The following is a 27,231-nucleotide window of genomic DNA, read 5'->3' as shown; positions in this document are numbered from 1 at the left end:
ATAACAATGGTGATAGTGGACATCCTTGTCTTGTTTCTGATCTTAGGGGGAAATTTTTCATTTTTCCCCATTGAGGATGATGTTAGCTGTGGGTGTTTTCATTTATTCCCTTTATCATGTTGAGGAAGTTCCCTTCTATTCCTATTCTTTGAAGTGTTTTCAACAAGAAAGGCTGTTGACTTTTGTCAAATGCCTTTTCTGCATCAATTGAGATGATCATGTGGTTTTTCAGCTTTGATTTGTTGACATGGTGTATTACATTGTTTGATTTTCTTATGTTGAACCATCCCTGCATACCTGGGATGAATCCTACTTGGTCATGGTGTATAATTTTTTTAATGTGCTGCTGGATTCAATTTGCTAGGTTTTTTGAGGATTTTTGCATCTATATTCATAAGAGATAATTGGTCTGTAGTTTTCTTTTCTTGTAGTATCTTTGTCTGGCTTTGGTATGAGGGTGATGTTGGCTTCATAGAATGAGTTAGATAGCTTTCCCTCCTCTTCAATTTTTTTGAAGAGTTTGAGCAGGATTGGTACCAATTCTTTCTTGAATGTTTGGTAGAATTCACATGTGAAGCCATCTGGTCCTGGACTTTTCTTTTTGGGGAGCTTCTTAATGACTGATTCAATGTCTTTACTTGTTATTGGTTTGTTGAGGTCATCTATTTCTTCTCAAGTTAATGGTTGTTCATGCATTGTTAGGAAGTTGTCCATTTCACCTACATTGTCTAGTTTATTAGCATAAAATTGTTCATAGTATCCTCTCATTACTTCCTTTATTTCTGTGGGGTCAGAAGTTATGTCTCCTCTTCCATTTCTGATTTTATTTATTTGCATCCTCTTCTTCTTTTTGTCAACCTCACGAGGGGGCCATCAATCTTATTGATTTTCTCATAGTATCAACTTTGGATTTTGTTTATTTTCTTGATTGTTTTCATGTTTATTTCTGCTCTCATCTTCATTATTTCTTTCCTTTTGCTTGCTTTGGGATTAATTTGCTGTTCTTTCTCTAGTTCTTCCAAATAGACAGTTAATTCCTGAATTTTTGCCCTTTCTTCTTTTTTGATACAGGCATTTAGGGCAATAAATTTCCCTCTTAGCACTGTCTTTGCTGCATCCCATAAATTTTGATATGTTGTGTTTTAATTTTCATTTGTCTTGAGATATTTACTGATTTCTCTTATAATTTTTTCCTTAGTTGTTTAAGAGTGTATTGTTGAGCCTGCATATATTTGTGAATTTTCTGGCACTCTGCCTATTATTGATTTCCACCTTCATTCCTTTATGATCTGAGAAAGTGTTTTGTATGATTTCAATCTTTTTAAATTTACTGAGACTTGCTTTGTGACCCAGCATATGGTCTATCTTTGAGAATGATCCATGAGCACTTAAGAAAAAGGTGTATCCTGCTGTTGTGGGGTGTAATGTTCCATTGTTAAGTCTAGCTCATTTACTGTATCAAATTCTCTGTTCCTCTATTGATCCTCTGTCTAGGTGTTCTGTCTGTTGATGAGAATGGGGAATTGAAGTCTCCAACTATTATGGTAGATGTATCTATTTCTCTTTTCAGTGTTTTCAGTGTTTGCCTCATGTATTTTGGAGCATTCTGACTCGGTGCATAAATATTTATGTCTTCTTGTTGAATTGTTCCTTTTATAAATACATAGTGTCCTTCTTTGTCTCTTTTAAGTGTTTTACATTTGAAGTCTAATTTGCTGGATATTAGTATAGCTACTCCTGCTCTTTATTTTATTTGCATGGAATATCTTTTCCCCACCTTTCACTTTCAACTTATGTTTATCTTGGGACTAAGATGCGTTTCCTGTAGACAGCATATCGGTGGGTCCTGTTTTTTTAATCCATTCTGCCAGTCTATGTCTTTTGATTGGGGAGTTTAATCCATTAACATTTAGTGTTATTACTGTATGGGCAGTACGTTCTTCTAGCATTTGGCCTTTTGGATTTTATATGTCATATCTAATTTTTCTTTTTACCTTTACTGATAGTCTTCATTTCAATACTCTTCTCCACACTTTTCTCTCATCTTTTCTTATCTGTCTCTAATTCTCCCTTTAAAATTTCTTGCAGAGGCGGTCTCTTCATCACAAATTCTCTCAGTGAATTTTCATCTGCAAATGTTTTAATTCCCCCCTCACTTTTGAAGGACAATTTTGCTGGATATAGAATTCTTGGTTGGCAGTTTTTCTCTTTTTGTATCTTAAATATATCATTCCACTGTCTTCTTGCCTCCATGGTTTCTGCTGAGAAATCTACACATAGTCTTATTGGGCTTCCCTTGTATGTGATGGATTGTTTTTCTTGCTGCTTACAAGATTCTCTCTTTCTCTTTGACAGCTGACGTTCTGATTAGTAAGGGTCTTGGAGTATGTCTATTTGGATCTATTCTCTTTGGGGTACGCTGCACTTCTTGGATCTACAATTTTAAGCCTTTCATAAGAGTTGGGAAATTTTCAGTGATAATTTCCTCCATTAGTTTTTCCCCTCCTTTTCCCTTCTCTTCTCCTTCTGGGACACCCACTACATGTATATTCATGCATTTCATGTTGTCATTCAATTTCCTGAGTTCTTGCTCATATTTTTCCATTCTTTTCCCTATATTTTCTTTTGCTTATCAGATTTCAGATGTCCCGTCCTCCAGTTCACTAATCCTATCTGTAGGTTTCCATTGTTTTTTTTTTCATCTCTTCTACTGTGCCTTTCATTCCCATAAGTTCTTTGATTTGTTTTTTCAGACTTTCAATTTCTTCTTTTTGTTTTTCCTTGCCTTCTTTGTATCCTCCCTCAATTCACTGATTTGATTTTTGATGAGGTTTTCCATGTCTATTCAAACATTCTGAATTGTTTCAACTCCTGTATCTCATTTGAATTGTTGGTTTGTTCCTTTGACTGGGCCATTTCTTCAATTTTCCTGGTATGATTCATTATTTTTTGCTGGCATCTAGGCATTTAATTACCTTAGTTTATTCTGGAGATTGTTTTCACTTTTCTTTTTCCTAGGATTTTCTTGCTGGATGACTTTGTTGTCTATCTTTTTTTTTGACATTCAGTTCAGCTTATTCTAGTCCTCTAGCTTAAGTTTTGTTTAATAGATCAGAATTTTTCAGTTCTTGTTTTTTTGTTTCTTGCCCTGACTGTAAGGTGCCTTTCCCCCCACCCCTTAGGAGGGTCTACTTAGGTTATTATAGACCCCAGCTGGATTTTCCCAGACTAAACTGGTCTCCTCTCAGGAGGAAGGAGTCACCTGCATCAGTTTTCCCTGAGGGTGAGACCCAGCAGATTAAAAGGCTTTCCTATGAAGTCTCTGGAGTTTGCATTTTTCCTCTCCTTCCCAATATGTGGTGCTTTTCTGCCTGCACGTCCCACCAGCATAAGGTGATGTGGTACCTTTAACTTCAGTGGATTCTCCGTGCTGGGTGCATGGTAGAGACAGAGAAGAGGTTGTAGGCTGGTTTTAATCCCTTCACTTTTCCAGACCCTAGGATCTGAACTCCTTGAGGGTGGGATTCCACCTTATCTGGGCCCCACCCCTCTTCTGGGGAAGGCACAGGCTCCAGACAAGCTCTCAAACAAGCTCAATTCTGCCTATGCCTGGGGCAATGGAGCCTGAGAAGCATTGCAGCTGTATCCAAAGAGTAATCAATCCATAGAAACACAGCCACAAAAGAGAAAAAGAAAACCCCTTTCCAGAGCAGGACCCAGTTCCTTGGGTTTGCCAATCAAGAGCTTAAGTTGGTATGTTGCTGTGTATCTCCAGGTCCTATTTGCCCCTTCCTTTCCTGCAAGGCCTAGACCTTTTCAGATACAAAAAAAAAAAAAACCTGTTTTTTTCTTTTTCCATCAGTCCTGCCCCCTCTGCACTGGGGCAAAAAACAGTGACCTCCACTTTTATTGAGGTTCAGCTGAGCTGGGGGCCTATTTTTAGTAGTCAGAATTTGTTAATTAATTCCATATTTGGAGTTTTGTTATGCTCAGCACCTGCTGCTAGTAAAGTCCCTTTCATTTCCCCTCTGGGAAGCAGCCTATGGGGGAGGGGCGCCAGCCACCATGGCTTGGGGAACTCATGTTTCTGGGGGGGCTCGCAGTTGGTCCAGCTGGTCCAGACTGGGGGTACGCTGTATGCCCGGTCACTAACATGGCCCCAGCAGTTGTTCTGTACTTTTCCTATTTACTAGCTGCTCTGGAGGACGAACTAAATCCCACACCTTGCTAAGCTGCCATCTTGCCTTCAATCCTACAGTAGCCTTGATTCTTGAAGATGAATGTGTAACTATATAACTCTTATAGTGTGACTGTGTGATTATGAAAACTTTGTGACTGATGCTTCCTTTATCCATTGTATGGACAGATAAGTAAATAAATAAATAATTGGGGGACAGGGTATATGGGATGTTTTGGAGGTTCTTTTTCATTTTTATTTTATTTATTGGGGATTTTTTGAGGAATGAAAATGTTCAAAAACCAATTGTGAAGATGCATGCACAACTATATGATGATACTGTGAACCACTGATTGTATACTTTAGATAGTTATATATAGTATATAAATAACAAAAAGGCTTTGGTATCTATAGAAGTTATGTGGGTTATGAATTGAGCAATTCAGATCAATATTATTTATAATATTTATAATTGAATTCAGTGCTTATGAAATGTAGATAATAAATCTACTTTATATTTTTTACTTTAAGTATATTTTCATGAAACTTCAAGTGCCATCTGTATAATTTTGTGGAAATCTAAATAATCTAATACCAACAAAAGTAAACTACAGCTGCAATGTATAAAGTTTACTACTTTACTGCATATTTATTATTCATGCTTTTAAGTATCATATTTTTACTCAGGAAGACTCCTCCTTATATTTCTAGCTGTTGTAAATCAGCTCATTTATTTCCTGAACAGAAAAATAACAGTATTTTATAATAAGCAGTAATACCAAAAAAGTGCTTTATCAAAAGGATTCTAACTACAACTTACAATATCCTTAAAAGGACCATAAGTAACACTTTGTTGGTGAGAAAGATTTCAACCAAATTTATGATAATCACAATGAATTTTGAGTTTACATATTAGAATCAACAGTTGTGAAGTGAATTTTTTCATATTTAAATATTGCAAAAATATTTACCCATATTCTAAGGGGGAACAAAAAGCCCATAATATGAAATAGATTTCCTGTGCTTAACTATTTTTTATAGAACATTACTGCCTAAGGGAAGGGCTTATCTAAGACAGAAAATTTGGCCTATGCCATAGAAACAAAATACATCCTTCTTTAGTTACAGATCTTCTACTCCTCCCAAATTCAAAATGCTACATACCACATAGTAAATCTATGTGATGAAAAGTAATGCCCACACCCTGGTGGTGGATTACAAACTCTTAATAGAAGAGGTATTATCAAAATAAATCAGTCTACTGAAAAATTCTACATAGCAGTTTTCCAGACATATAAAGGTTTACCCTTTAAACACTTGACATTCTTTTTTTAAACTGCTTTTTAATACTAATTTAACATGTTCTATATACTTTCTTAACATCTTAGAGTATAAAGAATACCTTTGCAAAGAATGTTTTTCCCTCAATTATAAAACTGAAGAAAAAAATTTTAAAAGTAGAGATTTAAATTTAAAAGGTGCTGTTTTAAAATGTATAACTGAACATCTTTATTGCCCTAACTATCACTAGTAAGCACAAGACAGTACAGATATAACCTTACAAATTGTGTGGCGTATGAGTTACCACTTTCACTGCCCTTTTAGAATGCTGATTTATTGTACTTAATGCATCTTCAGGGTTGCACTCAAAGGAGCTACTGAGAGGTATGTCTGTCTGTACCCATCCCCATACTGTAATTCCTCATCCATTTGTCTCCCACATAAGATTCCTCAAGCTGAAGCTTCAAAGGCTACAGCATAGAGTTAATTATCCTTTCCCCACCCAATCCCCAACTTTGGTCTACGCCATCTTACCCTCACCCTTCAGAGACAGTCTAAGACTATCCATGGTATCAAATGAATTGACTATCCCAAGAACAGAGTTGATCTCTTTATCACTGGCTCTTTGCCCTGTCAGAATATGGGCCCCTTAAAGATCCAATTGCTGTTCCTAATAACTACCCTGCCTGTACCAATAACCAAGGGTGCTGCTGTCCCATTTCTCTCCTTCACTTTTCTTCTCTCTTCTCCCATATTTTCAGCTTTAGCATAAAAATAAGGGCCTTTGGGCTACATCACTGATCAGTTTGAGTACTCCTTTCTTTCAGTGTGACAAACCAATAAAGTGTCAGGATTAACCTTCAGGCTTTTGGCTCCTCTGACACTATCCTTTTTGTTGGATATTTAGAAGTTACTTTTTCAATTTCCAGAAAATGTGGGTATCTTTTGCAGGTTCCTTCTCTAATGCAGTTAATAGAGAAGATAAGATATACCAGGATGCTAAATAATGGGAGAGTTCAAGTTTCTCTGTAGTACCTTATATTATAGCAATATTATATAACCATAATAAGTTAAATATTCTGAAAAGTTACAAAAAATAGCAGAGGATGGAAAAAGAACTAATCAGAGAACAAAAGCTCAAGAATAACAGAAGAACCAAGAAAGAGAATAAAGAGATTCAGGAGGTATAAATAAGTGGAAATCTTAACACACAGCAAGTTTTAAAGGAAGGATAAATAGTTTCAGTATTAACCAGATTAAATCCTGCTTAATTAATAAATTTATTTAAAATATAGCTCTTAAAGCTTGTATTTAGCTTTACTCACTAGTTATTTAAAAAGTAACAAGAGGTACATATAATCCAGTAAACCCAGTAATCATTTGTCCTTTTATTTTATATGAAGGAGACAAAATTAATCTATCAATATAAAATATCCTGCAGCCTTGAATATGCTATAAAAAGGAATATATAAAAAACAAAGAACATTTTTTCTTCCATTTTCTTATCCTGGTACTTGCCTGTTAATCAAACCATAAACATCTTTATGAGCAACTTTTATTTAAAAACAAATGTATTAAATTTAATTATATAAATCACATTGCTAGATAAGAAAGCAGGTATAACTGAAAACCAAATACTGATTTTTTTTAAAAGGAATAAATTTTGTTCTCAAATTGTCCTCACTTGGTTTGTATACCTACTCACCCCAAAGTCTTTTATATGAGTTAATTATATTTAATTTAAATTTATTATCTGAACAATTAATTTGACTTTTGTGACTGGAATAAAATCTACATGCAACCTTTTCTTACCTGAAGAAATTCTGAAGTTCCATGCTGACTGCAGAGCATGGCTTCCCCTCCCCCCCCAATTTTACTATTAACAGGCTGAAAACAATTCTTTCTGACTTAAGTGTGGTCAAAAGTAAGCCTCATTCTTCCAGCTCCTGATCTGATGTTTGGTCAAAGGTAGGCCTCATTCTTCCAGTTCTCCAGATGAGAACTACTTGAAGGAATAAAATCCTGGGCTAGGTTACCAAGGCACTGTGCAAAATAGAACACAGCAGAAGTTACTCCTGAGCACAAAAAATGTAAATCTTGTTTACAAATTTCGTAACATCTGCAAAATTAAGTATAACTAACTTATATAAAAGTCTTTGGGGTGAGTAGGTATAAAAACCAAGTGAGGACAGTTTGACAACAAAAAAACCCATCATATGATTTTTATTTCCCCTCCACATCCCTGAACCCATTATAGCATAAATAAAAAGGAGTCAAAATTTAAAACAAGCAGGGGAAATAGAATTAGCACTGGATAACGTATATGTATTTGACAGCCACATTAATTATTCTAGCTAATATTATGAAATAATAAAAGTTTTTTTCTGGTCATTTATGGGTAAGTAGTTCAAAGATTTAAGATATTATAAAACATATCCAAGGTATATGCACATTTACATTTCTACTTCCTGCTAAGTTTCTTTGGTCTTTGTAAACTGTGGTGAATAGCAAACAATAAAAAACTGACTTTTTTGTAAGGCAATGTGAAGTGTTTTCACTTTCCTTTCTTCATATCATCAATGACATTTAAATCTAAACTGTCAGCTTTAAATAGCTGTGACAGGATTTAGTAAAGCTAACATGCACTTTTCATGTGACTTGTAGTTGTAATTAATTTTATGTAAAACCAAAATACCTTAATGTATTGTTTTATATTTCAATCAAATTACAGTTAGAAACTGGTAACAATTCAAATATTGAAAAAATCAATATATTCAAATATAGAGCTTTTACAACAAATGGCTATTTCATCCTTCTCCCCCAAATAGGATTTAGTAATATCCTTCCAATTTATAAGTGATTTGATATAACCATACATGTGGACAAAGGTATCTTTATACAAAGATAATCATTACTCTTTGTTTTATAGAAGACTGAACCCAAATGTTATATGATACAGTCATATAATGGATTACCATGCAGCTCTTAAAAAAAAATAAGACAGATTTCTAGTACTGACATGGAACCATCTAAGACAAAACATTCAAGTGAAAAACAAAGTAAAGTGGAACACAGTATATACAGTATCACACAGTGCCCAGCAGTCTTTTGCGCGTAACTAAAATTCACCAAAATAGACCATGTAAACCTTATCTATCGAAGTAGCTATCTATTAATTCCTCCCTAAACTTCCCCTTTTTTTTTTCACAGTTCTAACCTGCAGTTTCACATTGCAAAAAATTTTAGCTATAGCTAAAATGGAGGTACATGGATGACATGAAATTCAGCTGTATTTACCTGCATGTTTCCTTCACCTTTTTCTAAGCAGGGACATGAAAGAATGTCTCTTTAACAGTCTACCATTCTCAATAACAACAATCCTGAACATCTGAAGGCTTCTAAGTGTAGTTGCTGCAAATCTCGAAGATGTATGGCACTTTAAACATAACACGTTTTAACAGTAATTAATAGTTGGTAGTCTGAAGAGTGTAGACATTGGCTTTCTTAAAAAAAGAAGTTCATGAGTTTTTCAAACATGCATTTTTCACAACAGACCTAAAAAGGGGTATCATTATTTGGTTTTTCTTAGGTAATTTTAATATATAGCAATAACATTTTAAGTGATTTCCTCATATTTATTGCCAAGTTTTCTTGGAGACCACACCACAATATGCATTTCTCTGCTTTCTGTTCTTTTACCAGAAAAAGACTTTACTTTTTTCTAAAGAAATGAAAGGGAAATCCATAATCTTTACGACCCGATATGTATTAGGCACTTGTCACTGAAGCAAATCTATGTTTGCTCTAAGTTAAATAGCCTAAACAGTAAACTGCATCTATAATTGTTAGTTCTTTTTGAAATATTTTAAGTAGGGCAAACAAAATATTTGGGATTAAAATTAGGTTAATATTTTCAAGTGTTTTAGCAGGCCACCTATAAGCTTCAGCTCATAAATTTTTTATCATACTAATAATATGAATGTTGGGATAATACTATGACTGTTAGGATACCCCTGCCTCAGGGGATGCAACCCCTTTACTCATACCTTGAGGTTAAAAAAAGAGGGGGAACCAGCCACTGCAGAGCTGAGCTGCAACCTGTACCCAGCCTTTGCTGTGGAAAATATTTAAAACTTCTCTGTGAAATGTTGGAAAAACTCAAAAAAGCTTACTAAAGGAAAAAAAAAAGGGAGGGGGGAGGGGACAGAGAATGGGGTCTCTGCCGTTTGACCTAGATTGCCATCTTGGGTTCTGCCCAACTAAGATTTTCAGTTATTGTAACTCACCACCACCTCAAATCCCAATAGAGAGACTGGCCTTTCATGTAAAATGTATATCTGGAACCTCAATGTCATCTATTTAGCTAGATGGAATTCATTGGTCAGAGATTACATTAATTAATTAGTTCCTTTCCAAGATCAAAGTTCTCACAAAGGAGACGAGTCTGTCTAGATGTCAAATCTTTAAAAGCTCACCAGGAACCATCCCTAGATCTACAACTGCATCTGCTTAAAATTTTGGAAACTGAAAGATTCCAATTTGCCTCATTTGGGTACTTGATTAAAGTTATGCTTAACCTATTCCACTTAATTTAACACTTGCAAAGTTCTAGGAAGCTGCTTCAGACCAGACTTCCTCTTTTGTTATTTCTTAAAAGAGCAGATTTCATTCTGTCTGAACATACTACACCTATTATTATGTGTTCCTCTTTATACTTAGTTCTGGGTTCCTGGCTTTCCAGAAAACAGGAATCTTTAAAATATTGAGATTCCTCTGAGCCAAAAGACACTCCAAATAAGAATACTTTTACAAGGTCGCTCTTTTTAAACAACCTCTTTTACTCATATAATACTACATTTTTGTGATAAGGACTCTCAATTTATTTCTCCAGCCCAGATTCTCTTCTGAGTTCCACACTCACTTATTGAACTGCCTACTCCCTATCCCCACTAGGCTTTCTCAGAGGTATTAAAAATTTTATATTACACCTACCAAAATTAACTTGATATCCCTTCCCTAATCTATTTTTCTTCTGGTTTCAGAAAAAAATAAAAGGTGGATATGATTCTTGTTACCTCCTTTTCCCTCACCTACTATATTCAAACCAAGTCCTATAGCATCTAACTCCAGAACATCACAAAGCAAGTCTCAATAAACTTAAAAAGAGTGAAATCATACAAAACACATTCTCAGATCAGAATGGAATGAAGCTGGAAATCAGTAACAGGAAGAGGGCCAAATAATTCACAAACATATGGAGGCTAAACAACAAACTCTTAAAACAACCAGTGGGTCAAGGAAGAAATTACAAGATAAACCAATAATTATCTCAAAGCAAATGAAAATGAAAACACAACATATCATAATTGACAGGATGCAGTAAAGGCAGTGCTAAGAGGGAAATTTATTACCTTAGATGCCTATATTAAAATAGAAGAACAAAAATCAAGGAATTAAAAGTTTACTTGGAAGAACTAGAGAAAGAACAGCAAACTAACCCCAAAGCAAACAAAAGGAAAGAAATAAAAGATTAGCACAGAAAGAAATTATATTGAGGACATGAAAACAATCCAGAAAACCATTGGGAAAATCAGTAATATTGATGAACCCTTAGTTAGGTTGACAAAAAAAAAAGAGAGGATGCAAATAAATAAAATCAGAAACAGAGTCGAGAGCTTATCCTGGAGGTTATTCGTATGCAATACATAGATATCCCTTTTTAGTTTATGGTGTGGTGGAGTAGCAGGAGGGAAGTACCTGAAGCTGTTGAGCTGGGTTCCAGTAGCCTTGATTCTTTAAGATGACTGCATAAAGACATAACTTTTACAATGTAACTGTGGAATTGCGAAAACCTTGTGTCTGCTGCTCCTTTTATCCAGGGTATGGGGAGATGAGTAAAAAAGTATAGATAAAAAATAAATAAATAATAGGGGGCATAAAGGGTAAAATAAATTGGGTAGTTGGAAATACTAGTGGTCGATGAGAGGAAGGGATAAGGTATGGGTATGTATGAGTTTTTCTTTTTCTTTCTTTTTCTGGAGTGATGCAAATATTCTAAAAAATGATTACAGTGATGAATATACAACTATGTGATGATGCTGTGAGCCACTGATTGTACACCATGTATAGAATGTATGTATAAAGATTTATCATTAAAAATATTTTTTAAAAATTAAATAAAGTCTATGCAGGTGGGTTAGGAGGAAACCAACCCAAACTTCAAGTTATACCAAAGGCCTCATTGCTTTTCTTTGCTATGTTGATTATTAAAAAAATAACATTTACAAAACAAATTAAACCATGACTTGAACTTATACCTTAAAATAATTCATTTCATGCTTTAAATGCTCTATTTAATTCCTGAGTGTGTCACTCTGGAAATTGAAGAGCAAGGAGAAATGTATCCCCCTCTTCCTAAATCCTATATTTTCTTTAAACAAACAAACAAATCTTTAGGATTTTTCTTTTAGTTTATTAACTCTTAGGCTGTCATATGGAAGATATTTCAGAGTTTTAAACACAGAGACCTTAACCTTTGAAATGTCTTTTAAAGGTATTGTAAGGCCTCTCATTTATCTACACCATCCAGAATGAAGGATTCCATGAGAAAAGTCAAATTTCCAGAAAACTGAATCTTGTTACATAACAAACTATGAAAGGTCTGAGATTTTATCCTACTTGCAAGCTAACACGTTAGGCCACAGTATCTCTACTTAAAAGATAGATTTTAAATTCAATTATGGTAAGGCTTTCTAACACCCAGCCAACTTATTCTCCCTCCTCAAACTATTTTTACAGTATTCTTTTTCACATGATCATCTGTAACTATGTGTATGTTTACTGGTTTACTCTCTGCATCTTCCACAAAACCTAAGCTCCATCCAAGTAGACAGCATATCAATTTCACTCATGCCTCTATATCCTATACCTGGTATAAATGCCTCATAGAAATCACTCAATAAATACTTGTTAAATGAATAAAAAGGTGGTTAGATGCAAAGGAAAAAAGGTTTGTTTCATTCAGAACCTAAATTTTCTGTGGCATGTGATCTGACTCAACCTGTATGGATACCTTATTTGAACAATTGAAACACAGGGAACCCAGAATAAGAATGAAGGTCTCTAATCCTTTATGGCTTGGTGTAATGCATGGATACATCCTAGAATATATTAAGCAGATAATCAGAAAGTATTGGCAGGGGCCCTTGAGGGATAGGAGAGAAAAAGTTGAACTGTTGAGCTCTGCCACTGGGGAAACCCCTGATTCTGTGTAAAGCACTGGGGACACACAGGTCAATGGGCTGGCTGGGCCCTTAATCTTGAGGCTTACTCTTATGAGGCTTATGTATGTGGCAGAGAAGCTTGGCCTACCTATAGGTATGCCTGGGAGTTGCTTCTGGAGGATTTTTATTATTGCTTAGATATGGCCTTTCTCTCTCTAGGCCTGGCTCTGCAGGTGAGGTCATTGCAGAGTCCCCTGCATGAGACATGGCATCCAGGGGTGAAAGTCTCCCTGGCAGTGTGGGAGACGACTCCCAGGGATGAGTTCAGCCCTGGCACAGTGGGAGCAACAATTCTATCCTGACTAAAAGAGGGAAAAGAAGTGTAACTAACAAAGTATCAGTAGCTGACAGAGTTCAGAGCCGAAAGGCTTACTCTGGAGATCATTCTTATGCAAGCTTCAGTTAGACAATGCTACCTATCATAACTTGCCAACCCCAACCTAAACCATTCCAGCCAATTCTGAGGAACACCTAGGACAATATATAAAATTCTACAAAGGTTCCATGCACTAGGGTAACTTTCAAGAAACCTACACCTCAGATGAGTCCCTGGACAAGATAAGTCCTGAAAACGAAAGGGGCAATCTTCTCCAGAACATCAGCTAGTTCCATCTCCATACCCCATAATAATGGCAGCCCCTTCCAGCATGGAAGGGTTGGAATAGCCATAAGCCAAATATCCCTAAAGAGTGGGATAAAGGGATCAAAGGTGATGGTGGAGTTATACAGAGAAGGTAGGGTTTAACAAACAAATATGACGGCTGAATCATTAAATTGATATTTCTTTTAGTCTCCAGTATCTTAGAGTAGCTAGAAGTAAAAACCTAAAATTGTGGAATTGTAACACATTCCAAACTCTGAAATCTGTTCTACAACTAAATAGTTGTTCTGTGCTTTGAAATGTATTGCTTTTTTGTATATATGTTATTTTTCACACAAAAAAAGAAAAAAACATCAATTGTGAGGATCAAAAAATATTTATTCCTTCTAGCCTTCTATGTTCCGGAACAACGAGAAGGAAAAATCTGAGGTGATGGTATGGTAGTCCATGACACCCTCTGGGATCTGTCCTGTAACTCTCTGTTGAAGAGCACTTTGAAAACTATTGCTTTTTTTTTTCTTTACTGTGTATTAATGTTACATTATACAATAAAAAAGTTAAAAAAAAAAAAAGTGGCTAGATATAATTTGTCTGTTCTACCTATACACATACTATTCATCACAGCTTCTCCAATCTCACCAACCCAAATCCTAAAACGTGTATGAATTCTCACCTGCCCATACAACTCAAACCCATTCCATCTCATAAATCCTTCCCCAAGCAGCTCAGTCTACATTCACCCTCTTACAGCTTCATACTATTCACCTAACATGCATAATATACTGAGAAAGTACACTGTCAACAGATGCTTCAGCACTCAACACGTTAGAGGTGTTCAATAATGACCAATTTTCACAAAATTCAAACTTTAATTTGAAAAGTTATTTTTCTATTTGTATTTTTGTCTTTGACTAAAAAGAAAAAAACAAGTAAATTTAGAACACTAATTTTACTCATACATAAAACTATATTATAAAGTTTACCCCTCAAAATTTTCCTAAAATGACTTGAAATTTAACTTAAAATCAAACCAGAAACAACTCAAATACTCGAACTGGTGAATAAAATGTGCTATACACATATTATATAATAGCACTCTTCAGCAATAAAAAGGAACAAACTATATCCACAATGTGGCTAAATCCCAAATGCATTATGCTAACTGAAAGAACTCAGATTCAAAGGCTACATACAGTATGAGTCCACTTACATGACACTGTGGAAAAGGAAAACTATAAGGAAAGAAAAGAGATGAGCAGTTGCCAGGGGCTGGGGATGGAACTAAGAGGATGACCACAAAGGGAGACAAAAGAACTTTTTGTAGTGATGGAACTGCTCTATATCTCAACTGTGGTGGTAGTTATATAACTCTACATTTGTCTATATTCATAAAACTATACACCAGAAAAGGTGAATTAAAAGATACATAAAACATACCTCGATAAAGCTGACCTAAAACACATCTTATAAAAAATAAAAATATATAGCTGCCAAGAGTCAGAACATTAATCAAACACCAACTACACCATGAGCTGGCACAGTAAAAGCCCCTAGGTTTTATGCATGAGTAAGGCATTTGGTCAGACCACACACTGGCTAACATGTCTGGCATGGGGATATGGAAACTGAAAACCGACTCTGCATGAGTCAGTGCTTGCTGCTATACCTCAAGGAGTTGCTGAAGAGCACTTCAGCTGCATCTAAAGTCATTAGCTACCCCCTGCACATTATTTTATTAATTAAGAAAATGTTTACAGACTTCCGGAGAAGATGGTGGCTTAGTAAGACGCGCGGGTCTTAGTTCCTCCTCCAGAAAAGCAACTAAAGAAACAGAAACAATACGAAACAGCTCCCGGAGCCACGACAGAGACCAAAAAGACAGCGTACCCCATTCTGGAACGGCTGAACGGGCAGGGAGAATCCGCTGCGGTGAGATACCCGAGGGGCGCGCGTTTTCCCCGCCAGGGTGGCTGGCGACTAGGGTCCCCTCCACGCACGTGGCTCCCCGGTCTGACTGGGAACGTTGGATAGCGGGGCCCTCCCGCCACACTTGGCGTCTCGGGCCAGCTGGGCTATTTGGACCGGCACTCCCCCAAGCCACGGCGGCCGGCGACCCCCCCCTCCACACGCGGTTTCCCGGGGCCGACTGCGAGATTCGGATTGGCAAGTGAAAGGAGCCACAGCATCTTTTACCAGTGGGCCCCGCAGACAGACGAGCGCCACGAGCGCCACCTACTGGGCAGGAAAAGAAAAACAGAGCCCAGAGATTTCACAGAAAAACCTTTCAACCAGCCAGGTCCCACACCCAGGGAAATCTGATCAAATGCCCAGACACCAGCAGAAAATAATGGATGACGCTCGGAAAATTGAAGATATGGCCCAATCAAAGGAACAAACCAATAGTTCAAATGAGATACAGGAGCTGAGACAACTAATGCTGAATATACGAACAGAAATGGAAAAACTCTTCAAAAACCAAATGAATAAATTGAGGGAGGACATGAAGAAGACATGGGCTGAACAAAAAGAAGAAATAGAAAATCTGAAAAAACAAATCATAGAACTTATGGGAGTGAAGGACAAAGAAGAAAAAATGGAAAAAACAATGGATACCTACAATGGTAGATCTAAAGAGACAGAAGCTACAATTAGTGAACTGGAGGATGGAACATCTGAATTCCAAAAAGAAACAGAAACTACAGGGAAAAGAATGGAAAAACTTGAGCAGGGGATCAGGGAACTGAATGACAATATGAAGCGCACAAATATACGTGTTGTGGGTGTCCCAGAAGGAGAAGAGAAGGGAAAAGGAGGAGAAAAACTAATGGAAGAAATTATCACTGAAAATTTCCCAACTCTTATGAAAGACCTAAATTTACAGATCCAAGAAGTGCAGCGCACCCCAAAGAGAACAGACCCAAATAGGCGTTCTCCAAGACACTTACTAGTTAGAATGTCAGAGGCCAAAGAGAAAGAGAGGATCTTGAAAGCAGCAAGAGAAAAACAATCTGTCACATACAAGGGAAACCCAATAAGACTATGTGTAGATTTCTCAGCAGAAACCATGGAAGCTAGAAGACAGTGGGATGATATATTTAAATTACTAAAAGAGAAAAACTGCCAACCAAGACTCCTATATCCAGCAAAATTGTCCTTCAAAAATGAAGGAGAAATTAAAACATTCTCAGACAAAAAGTCACTGAGAGAATTTGTGACCAAGAGACCAGCTCTGCAAGAAATACTAAAGGGAGCACTAGAGTCAGATACGAAAAGACAGAAGAGAGAGGTATGGAGTAAAGTGTAGAAAGAAGGAAAATCAGATATGATATATATAATACAAAAGCCAAAATGGTAGAGGAAAATATTATCCAAACAGTAATAACACTAAAAGGTAATGGACTGAATTTCCCAATCAAAAGACATAGACTGGCAGAATGGATTATGACCCAGCAATACCACTGCTAGGTATCTACTCAAAGGACTTAAGGGCAAAGACACAGACGGACATTTGCACACCAGTGTTTATAGCAGCATTATCTACAATTGCAAAGAGATGGAAACAGCCAAAATGTCCATCAACAGACGAGTGGCTAAACAAACTGTGGTGTATACCTACGATGGAATATTATGCAGCTTTAAGACAGACTAAACTTATGAAGCATGTAATAACATGGATGGACCTAGAGAACATTATGCTGAGTGAGTCTAGCCAAAAACTAAAGGACAAATACTGTATGGTCCCACTGATGTGAACCGACATTCGAGAATCAGCTTGGAATATATCATTGGTAACAGAGACCAGCAGGAGTTAGAAACAGGGTAAGATAATGGGTAATTGGAGCTGAAGGGATACAGACTGTGCAACAGGACTAGATACAAAAACTCAAAAATGGACAGCACAATAATACCTAAGTGTAATGTAACTATGTTGGAACACTGAATGAAGCTGCACCTGAAATATGGTTTTTTGTTTGTTTGTTTGTTTGTATCTTTTGTTTTTGTTTTTTCTTTTTCCTTTTTATATATATATATTTTTATTAGTATTATTATTTTAATTCTCTTCTCTATATTAACATTCTATATTTTTTTCTGCTGTTTTGCTAGTTCTTTTCCTAAATCGATGCAAATGTACTAAGAAATGATGATCATACATCTATGTGATGATACTAAGAATTACTGAGTGCATGTGTAGAATGGAATGATTTCTAAATGTTGTGTTAATTTCTTTTCTTTTTTTTGATTAATAAAAAAAAATTTTAAAAAAAAAAAAGAAAGAAAATGTTTACATTTGTCATTTCCACTGCAAAAAACAAAAACATTTCCAAATAATAAAAACTGCAAACAAACTTCCAGATAGCCCTCACTTTTAGAGCCAGAAAAACCCCTTATTTGTGTACCAATACTACTACCACCATCACCACCATTTAGGAAGGGCTTAGTGTGTACCAAGCACCATGCTAAGTAATTTACCTACAAGATTTTATTTAATACTCACAACTGTACAATATTTTCTCTAATTTAAAAAATGAAGAAACTAGGTATTCAGGAAATGTGTGGGAAGCCATAATCCCAATGAGTCTTATATTAAAATTAGGTCTGTCTCATACCAAAGCCCCTATTTTTAACCCTTTTTATACTGCATCCTTAGCTAAAGTTTGTCTTATATGACTTCACTGAATCAAAGCCTAGTGCTGTCACATTTTAACAGTTCAACCTTGAGGAACTTCAAATGCCATATTGATTAAATGGGTGTTAATTACAGTACTTACCTCAAAAATGTATAAGGATTAAATGAGATAATTCATGAAAAGCAATTAGCACAATGCTTAGCACTTTAACACAGAAAGCACTCAGTAAATGTTAACTATTATCATTATTTCCCTCTATAGAAGAAGTCAGGAAATTTTTTTTGTAGGGGTCAGACAGCAAATATTTTAGGTTTTGCAGGTCTTATGGCTTCTGCTGCAATAAAAATTAAGCTCATAGCCATCGTCTGCCAACTCTTGTTCTAGTGCAGAGATCTTCAAACTCTGCACTATTGACATTTTGGTCAGATAATTCTTTATTATGACAGCCATCCTGAGCACTGCAGAATGTTTAACAGCATCCTTGGCCTCTACCTACTAGATGCCACTGGTATCCTCCCAGATGTGACAACCAAAAACATCTCCTGGGAGGCAAAATCACCCCCAACTGAGAAACACTGTTCTAGAGCAATCAAACTTGTAAAGACGTAGCTTGGATTTCCTCAAAAACTAAAACGCCTCCACTAAGTGAAAAAATAATTTAACACACTAAAAAGTATTTATACTCACTTAGCCAAAATTCCCACACTTAGCAATAACTTTATAACTTCTGTGATACACACAGCTGTGGTTGAAAAGTAGAGTTCTTTGTCTGATGTCCTTGTGTATCTTAAAGCTATGGTATAAGCTGCAGCCACCAGGGTCATCACTGCCAAGCAGTATAACTTGAATAATAAACTCACATTCTCTGGAAAATATGTGCAACAAAATGTTATTAGTTGAGAATATACATATAGAAAAGTTAATTAATATAACAAAAAATGCTTTCCAATTCTGAGTTCAAAATGTTTTTAGAATCAGTGACATTTAAAAATTTATTTCAAAACAATATTTTCCAACTACCTGAACACTAACAAATACACATATATACAACACAACTGACTTTAAATATCAACTACAGTTGATTTTGTCCCTGAGGAATGTCCCAATTACAAGATTTTGTGGCATACTGACTGTAGGATACTATAAATGAAATATTTTAGGTATCTTTAGGATTACAGACTTGTTAAAGCACAACATGAAAGCAGTGAAAACAACTGAAGCAATATACATTTTAAATTTAAAGACAATAGAAAGAAAACAAAAGGAGTAACTGAAAAATAAAAGTGGGCTTAATACAGAACTTAAATAAAAAGTGAACTATATCAAAACTCTTGTTTCATTATACAGAGAGATAATTCATAACACAAGCAAATATTAAGAGCAAAGCTCTATAAAATGTAAAATGCAAAATGTACAACTTTCAAATTCTCAATTTAAGACTGCCTGCAAGTATAAATATGGTGAGCAACAGCCATCACTCAGGTACCAGGGATATCTCAAGCCCTTGATATCTTCTGGTCAAACATCTTCAATAAAACCATAAGCACTGGGACACCAGAACTTTATTTTCAGACATTCCCTGATACTGCCATTACCCAAAGCTCAAAGTATATATATTTTCTTCATCCACTCCTATCTTTCATGCCACAGCTCTCCTTAACCTCCAGCCAGCTCAGATCAAATAGAGACCTGCAAACTTTTCTATAAAGGGCCATAGGAAATGTTTTAGACTTTCTAGGCTACAAGGCAAAAAAATAGAGGATACTATGTAGGTACTTATAACAATAGAGAAAATTTTTCACAAATTTTTTTACAAAATTTACAATATAATAATTAGGTACAATGTTTTGTAAAATAGGTCTACCATAATGAAAAGAATGGAATTCTAATTCCTCTAAGGGGGTAACATTTTGCTTTACTGGGCTTCAAAGTTAGGGTTCCATCATCAAATCAGTTACAAATATTCATCTGTAAAAACCATTCCTAGCTCACAGACTGAATAAATACAGGTAATGGGAAAGTTTGGCCAACAGAAAGTAGTTTGAGGACCCCACAGGATGACTCTGGGCTGCTACTATAATGATATTATGCACTAAGTATGCTTTTGTTCACTACTATGGGTCATAAAGCAGAAGTTTTACACAAATTATCTTTAGATACATACTTTAGGAACCCACAAGAAAACATGTCCTTTGATGCAAATATTTTCCACTGGGAGAATCAAAGAAAAGAGTAAAATAATTTGTAAGTTGCAGACAAATTTCTAAAAGTATATCAAGTCACCTAGAAGTATTAAGGTAAAACAGAATAAGCATATATCTGCCTAAATTTTCTTTACAAAAGGTCTGAGGCACTAAAAAGCAATGTTTATGTAAAAGGAAGTGAAGGAGATCATAACGGATAAGTGTATGACTTAAAAGACAGAGTGATAACCTTTAATTATTCAGTGAAGGAGAAAGCACTGCCAGTGTTCTGGAGCAGGGGAGAACAAACTGTATAAAAGCAAACACCTCTTGTTTTTATATACTCTGAGCTATGAATGCTTTTACATTTTAAAATGGCTAAAAAAAAAAACATTTTATGGCATGTGAAAATTATATGAAATTCAAATTACAGAGCCCATAAATAAAGTTTTATTGGACCATAACCACACCATTCATTTAAAAATTGTCTATAGCAACTTTGGTGCTACAACAGCAGAGTTGAGTAAATTATCAGAGAGTATTTTGCCTTTACAGAAAGTTTGTCAACCTATGTCCTAGATTATCATCTGTGCTGGTTTGAAATGATATATGTCCCCTAGAAAAGCCATGTCTTAATCAAAATCCCATTTCATAAAGGTAGAATAATCTCAATTCAATACTGTATGTTTGAAACTGTAATCAGATTATCTCCCTAGAGATGTGATTTAATCAAGAGTGACTGTTAAGATAGATTAGGTTCAGCCATGTTCCACCCATTTGGGTGGGTGTTGATTAGTTTCTGAAGTCCTATTAAAGAGGAAACATTTTGGAAAATGAAGGACATTCAGAGAGAGCAAAGAACGACATACCCACAAGAAGCAGAGAGCCCACAAGCCAGCGACCTTTGGAGATAAAGAAGGAAAGTGTCTCCCTGGGAGCTTCATCAAACAGGAAGCCAGGAGAGAAAGCTAGCAGATGACACCTTGCTCACCATGTGCCCTTCCAGCTGACAGAGAAACTGTGACTGTGTTCGCCACATGCCTTCTCCCTTGAGAGAGAAACCCTGAACTTCACTGGCCTTTCTCTGGATGGCTTTGATTGGATATTTCTATAGACTCCTTTTAATTGGGACATTTTCTCGGCCTTAGAACTGTAAACTAGCAACTTATTAAATTTCCCTTTTAAAGCCATTCCGTTTCTGGTATATTGCATTCTAGCAGCTAGCAAACTAGAACATCATCACTTTCATAAATAAGAGAGGTTATGACTGCCTAACTAAAATCTATTTTACTTTATGGGTTTTTGAATCTAAAAACAATATAGCAAATATTTAAACAGGAAGCCAAGTATTTAAAACCTACAAACACTCTGACCTGTCAATAGCACTTTAAAAGCATTTTAAAGGAACTTTTAAAAAATTCGTAGCATTTTTAAGCATGGTTTCCTCTCACTTATTTCAGTTTAACATTCAATCAAAATATCTCTTCACTGTTAAAAAATTCACGACTATGAGATTTCAATTATTAATAATTTCAATTTTTCCAGGTAACATCAAAAAGAAATGACACGTAATCATTTTAAATTCTGCTGAGAATTTAAATCATGCCAAATGTCAATGATTATCAATCTAGCTCACAATTCAGCTGGTAGCCACATCCTAACCATGCACTGTTCTCTGATTCTTTTAAAGTTCCCATTAGCACCCATGCAGTAGTTTTTCTGCATGAAAAGTGACCCCCAAAAGCAAGCCAAATGCTAATGATAGTTATCAGAAATGTAGAATTAAAATCAATGATTTTCGAGCTGGCCACGTTGGCTCAGCAGGCAAGGACGCTTGTCTGCCATGCCAGAGGACCCGGGTTCGATTACCGTTGCCTGCCCATGTAAAAAAAAAAAAAAAAAAATCAATGATTTTTAACCAAAAACATAAGTTTTTAATATAATGCATTAAAGTTTCAGTAAATTGATCAGATTTGCCCTGTAATTCAAATGTTTCCATTAAGTGTGCCAAAAAATGTTAGTAACATTAAATTACTTTTGTCCTATATTTACAGATGCATTAAGGGTCTGAAGTTACCTATTTTTCAGTTATATTCTACTATAGTAATATTTACTATATTACTAAATATTACTATAGTAATATTTACTATATTACTAAATATTACTATAGTAATATTTACTATTTTAGGGGGACATTATTTGTAACACCTGAGAACTTGGAAATTCAGGAAATCCCAGATATGTTAGGATTATACATTTCTAGTGGGCATATAAGACGTTTAACACACACAAGGCACGACAAATAATAAACTTATTAACAAGCTTAAATCTGTAAATTGTAGCAAATATTTCAGATAATGATTTGACTTCTATTTTCAATTTGCTGTCTCTATCTTATGTTATTAAAACAATGTTGTTTTTTTTCTGTTGCTACAAAAAAAAGGTTCTTAAATTGAACTTATATGAAAGGGCAGAATGCATAAGAGAGGGATACATGACTACAAATAACGCCCTGGTCAGGGCCTGAATGATTAATGTGGACTACCCAATGGGTCTGTGTTCACCATGTGCCTTCTCACTTGAGTGAGAAACCCTGAACTTCACTGGCCTTCTTGAACCAAGGTATCTTTCTCTGGATGCCTTTGATTGGACATTTCTATAGACTCGTTTTAATTGGGACATTTTCTTGGCCTTAGAACTGTAAACTAGCAACTTATTAAATTTCCCTTTTAAAGCCATTCCGTTTCGGAATGGATATTCTTTAAATATTTGTTCAACAGTTCTTCAGAAGTGAAAGCAAACGCTCTAGCGGGGAAGGGTGAAGAATGAACAGGTCACTCAACTCTCCTAGTTACTGCTCTATAGTTGTGAAATTCAGCTCTGGTCGCAACTTACATATATCACTCAGCAGAACAAAACAATGCTAAGGAGTTTATCAGACTTCCCCTCCTTAAATGGCAACTAGTCACTAGATATTATTCATAGAATGTGTCATTCTTAGGAGTAGGCGGAGAATCTCCCCATCCAAAATATTAAAGTGTTCCTTCTAACCACAGAAGCTATTCCTCCCTAAGCCGAATTCTGTTAACTACTGCTTTCTCCATCTCATTAAAGTTTCAAAGCTGTTTTAATGACCCAGTGATGTTTTCAGCGGCTGTTACGTGGAGCAGCTACTAACTCTAGGCTCTGCACCTAGAGCATGCCTTTAAGCCTCCGAGTATCCGCCGAGTATCCGCAGGGCAGGAGGTTCAGAGGGGACCGCATCCGCAGTGACCCCAGCACCGAGAACTGTCCTGCCTCCCGCCCGATGATGCGACTCCTGCCTGCGACTTGCGTCGCGATCCCACTACGCCTATGCCGCAGCCCAGGCCTGTCTAAATTCGGTTCCCCCTCACCACCAGTTCGTTGAGATAGGCAGCCTCGCACTGCTAAACTATCCCGCGCGGAGTCCGTCGCGGGGAAGGCAATGGGAAGCTGGCTACTCAGCGCACCATGAAAGGGAGCTCAGCGGGCTCAAACCAGGGAGCAGCTCAACGTGAGCTCTTGAAGTCCGACGCCCCAACCTAGTTCAGGTGGTCCGGGGTACAGCAGGGGTTCGACGTCCGACCGGTGCAGACCATCGCTGACGTTTGCCCACGCCCGCCCCCGTCCCCCGTGGGCTTTGAGCTGAAGCCGCTCCCGCTTTCTCTCCCCAGAGCCCCTAGGCCTCACCTCTTGGGGCAGCCATCGCTCCACGACAGCCCCGCGCGGAACTGACGCGAGTTACCTACGCGCGCGCAGCGCAAGTCAAGGAGACCGACCTCTATGGTCATAGAGATCGAAAACTGCTTGGCCTAGAGCGTCTCGCCGACTGACACTTCCTACCCAGCCAAACACTAAAATATACTCAGGAAACCGAAGTACTCTCGGAAATGGGAAGAACCCGGATGGAGAAAAAACGGTTTTAAAGCCAAGCCTTCAATTGCCACTCTTCGGTTCTAGGGGTTGTTCTGTAAACTACAATTTCCGGCCAGCTCGGGAAACGGAGACCGGGGGGCGGGGGGGGGGGGGGGGGCAGAGCGTTGCGTTCTGGGAATTGTAGTCCCCGTAGAGGGGATTAGGCAGCTGATAGTGATTTGTGGTTAGTTTTAGTGATTCATTCCTGCAGGATCTGCTGGAGAGGCTCACGGGACTCGAAACGGTCTTGGGCAAGTCTTTTATAATTTCATCATTCATTACCTCAATAATTAGCCCTTGTTTAAAATTAGTACAAGTCATCTTACATATTTATACATATTTTTCTTGTGTCTGTGTCCTTATCATCAACATTGTCATTGTACTGATTTGTCTAACTAGCCAAACATTCTAACTGTATGGTCTTCGCACGACAAACGGACTTCAAAAATGTTAGACAGGTCAACAGTCACTTCAAGCATTATAATCTCCACCTTCACTAGAGGAATTTAATTAACATTAAAGGATGATAGAAATAATTCTTTGGTAAAATGCAGGATTTTCAAGATATGTGTATTGTTTAAAAATACTGTATAGGTACTTCAGCCCTCACAGGAACAGAGATACAAGATTCTGACATGCCCAGCAGCCTATATCTTTGTAGCATAATCTTTTCCCCAAGATTGTACTTTTTAGAGGGTTGTGTGGTTAATGTTATATACCATTGTTGTCTGTTTAGATGTGTAGATATACCTATTACACACTATTAACACTATTCAAAAGTTTTGCATGCTTTATTAGCATCTCATATAATTAGGAGAGCCTCCTAGGAGATGAAACTTGACTCTGTAGAGTCAGATATTTGATTAATTTCATTTGGGAACACACAATTGTATCCCCTCTCCACCTAGCTGTATGTGTACTCATTGGTACTAATCACCCCTTCCTATAATTGGTACCAGTCCCATTTCTGGAATTATTCAATTGGCTTCTCTGTATGTACTCATACATATACTTAAACATAAAACTCATATATATATATCTATTAAGTATATATATACATACTTAAAATTAATTATAAAAATTAAAAATACTCTATCATATATCCCTTCTTTTGTTTTATAACTACTGCTTTTTACACATTATTTAACCCTTCCAATTTTGAAGTATAATTATAGATTCATGGCTTTTCACAGACATCTTAATTCAATTAACCATAATTATTCTCTTTTTAATGCTCACATTGTCCTTTATGTCCCCTTTAAGCCTACTCCTTTCTTAAAACCTGTATCAGCCATTTTCTTTTTAAAACGTTTTTATTTCTGACAACAACAAGAAGTTTCAGGCCAATGTGTGATCTTTCCCTGACCTAGGTCATGGAACCAACTACATAGACACAACACATAGAAACATACACAAACACATATGCACACACCAAAGAAACTGATCACAATTAGGCTGGTAGACTAAATGCTGTTGGGCCATTTTAGTGGCATTTTTGGTTCACATATTATGTGGCTGAACCATGCTTTTCTTATAAATGTCCGTTTCTCACAAGGCTTTTCTATACCATTTTGGCACTAATTTTGACTAGGTTTTGATGCCTTTTGCCCTAGTCCAATCAGTAAAAACTTGTAGTCTGTTCAAGTCAGGTTTATTGACCCATGGCAATGAGGGAAACCACCTACAAGAGGAAGCAGGGGATATCTCAGGAAACAAAGGAAAAGATAGAGTTATAGATTTAGGAGAAGGATGGAGTTTAGATGAGATTTAAAGGAAGCAGTGTTTAGATTGATTCAAAGCATTGGCTATATATAAAGACAAAGCATCATATCTGGACTGCAAAGTGGTCTCAGGGTCCTATTTCCTGGAAACTTTAGTTATGGCTCATATGGGAGGTTATATTCAGGAACCCTTAAATGATGCTTTGGAAAATGAGTCCCTTTCTTGTGTCAAATTGGCTTAGATCCTCCAAACAAGAATGAGATGTTTCATTCTTAGTGACAAATTTCAAACAGCAAAGATTTTGATAGTCTATGATTTCAGAGAGCAAAGTTTTTCAGCAAGTTAGAAAGCAGTCACTCAAACAAGGGATTGCTATTATACCTCACGGCTGCAGCATATTCTTGGAAGAAGTATTAGTTCCCATTAACTTTGAAGCTGGCTTTATCCGTGTTTTTTATTCCAACCCAATGAATGACTAAAAAGGTATATATATATTTTTAGTTCAGGCTATTTCTCACTGAATTATTCTAACTTTTGGAGGAAAATTTGATTTAATGCAGTTTTTAAATGCATGCCTACTTTTCTGTACAGTTAGTGCAAGAAGCAACAGTCCTCAACATGACCTGATAAACTAGCCTTACAGAGCTTCAAGCAGCTATTGCAATTGCCATCCGAGAACCCACTGATATTCTGATTGTCACTATCACGATGCAATATTTGCCTCTATACCCTGCTCACTTCTGTCTCTGCTCAGGCATAAGTGCTATCCTATTCTCAACGAGTTCTTTAGAAGGAAGCCCAGTACTATATCCATTGTAAGGAAGTACAAGTATAAACTTGGCTAAACAAAAGGCTGGAAAGGAAGCAAATAACAAAAGACTTAAGTAAATTATACTTAAATTCAAATTGTAGCTATATAATAGAGATTGTTCATTTTTGGTAAAGTTTGAAGTTCAATAAATCCTTAACCACAAAAAATATATGTAGATAAATGCAGGTATCTAAAATAATTGTTCTGTGAAGGTTTAAGCATATCCCTCATTATTCTCCTGTTAAAAAAAAACACCCGAGACCAAAAGGGGGTAACTAATAAAGTGTCAGTGTCAGTGAGAGAGTTCAAACAGAGTCAAGAGGCTACTCTGGAGATACTGCTACCTATCACAACCTGCCAAACCCCAACCAGGACCATTCCAGCCAATCCTAAGGAATACCTAGGGCAATATATAAGATTCCACATGGGTTCCATGCACTAGTGTAACTTTCCAGAAACCTACCATCTCCAGATGGGTCCCTGGACCAGATAAGTCCTGAAACCTAGAAAGCCCAGCCTGGGTGGTTCCATCTTCCTACCCCATATAAGTGACAGCTTCTTCCAAAATGAAAAAGTTAGAATGGCCATAGCCCAAACACCCCTAAAGAG

The 27,231-nt window shown here is 36.6% G+C and overlaps 1 protein-coding gene across 2 annotated transcripts in view; it reads right to left on the bottom strand.

Moving 5' to 3' along the window:
• Positions 1 to 24,154, bottom strand: part of SLC35A1 (solute carrier family 35 member A1) — a 45,456-nt gene extending 21,302 nt beyond the window's left edge. The window contains exons 1-2 of one of the 2 annotated variants that reach the window (XM_077162388.1): positions 23,865 to 24,154; positions 18,658 to 18,835 (exon numbers count right to left, since the gene is read on the bottom strand). In XM_077162388.1, the coding sequence (XP_077018503.1) occupies positions 18,658 to 18,835; positions 23,865 to 23,880 (194 nt within the window). In that variant the 5' untranslated portion in view covers positions 23,881 to 24,154. The remainder of the gene's footprint in view (positions 1 to 18,657; positions 18,836 to 23,864) is intronic. The other variant, XM_077162389.1, reaches the window with a different exon arrangement.
• Between the last annotated feature and the right edge of the window lie 3,077 nt (positions 24,155 to 27,231).

Source organism: Tamandua tetradactyla, chromosome 5, assembly GCF_023851605.1.
Source record: "Tamandua tetradactyla isolate mTamTet1 chromosome 5, mTamTet1.pri, whole genome shotgun sequence".
In the NCBI taxonomy this organism is placed as follows: Eukaryota; Metazoa; Chordata; class Mammalia; order Pilosa; family Myrmecophagidae; genus Tamandua; species Tamandua tetradactyla.
The sequence above is the reverse complement of the archived record's forward strand: the minus strand, read 5'-3'. Positions and strand labels throughout refer to the sequence as shown.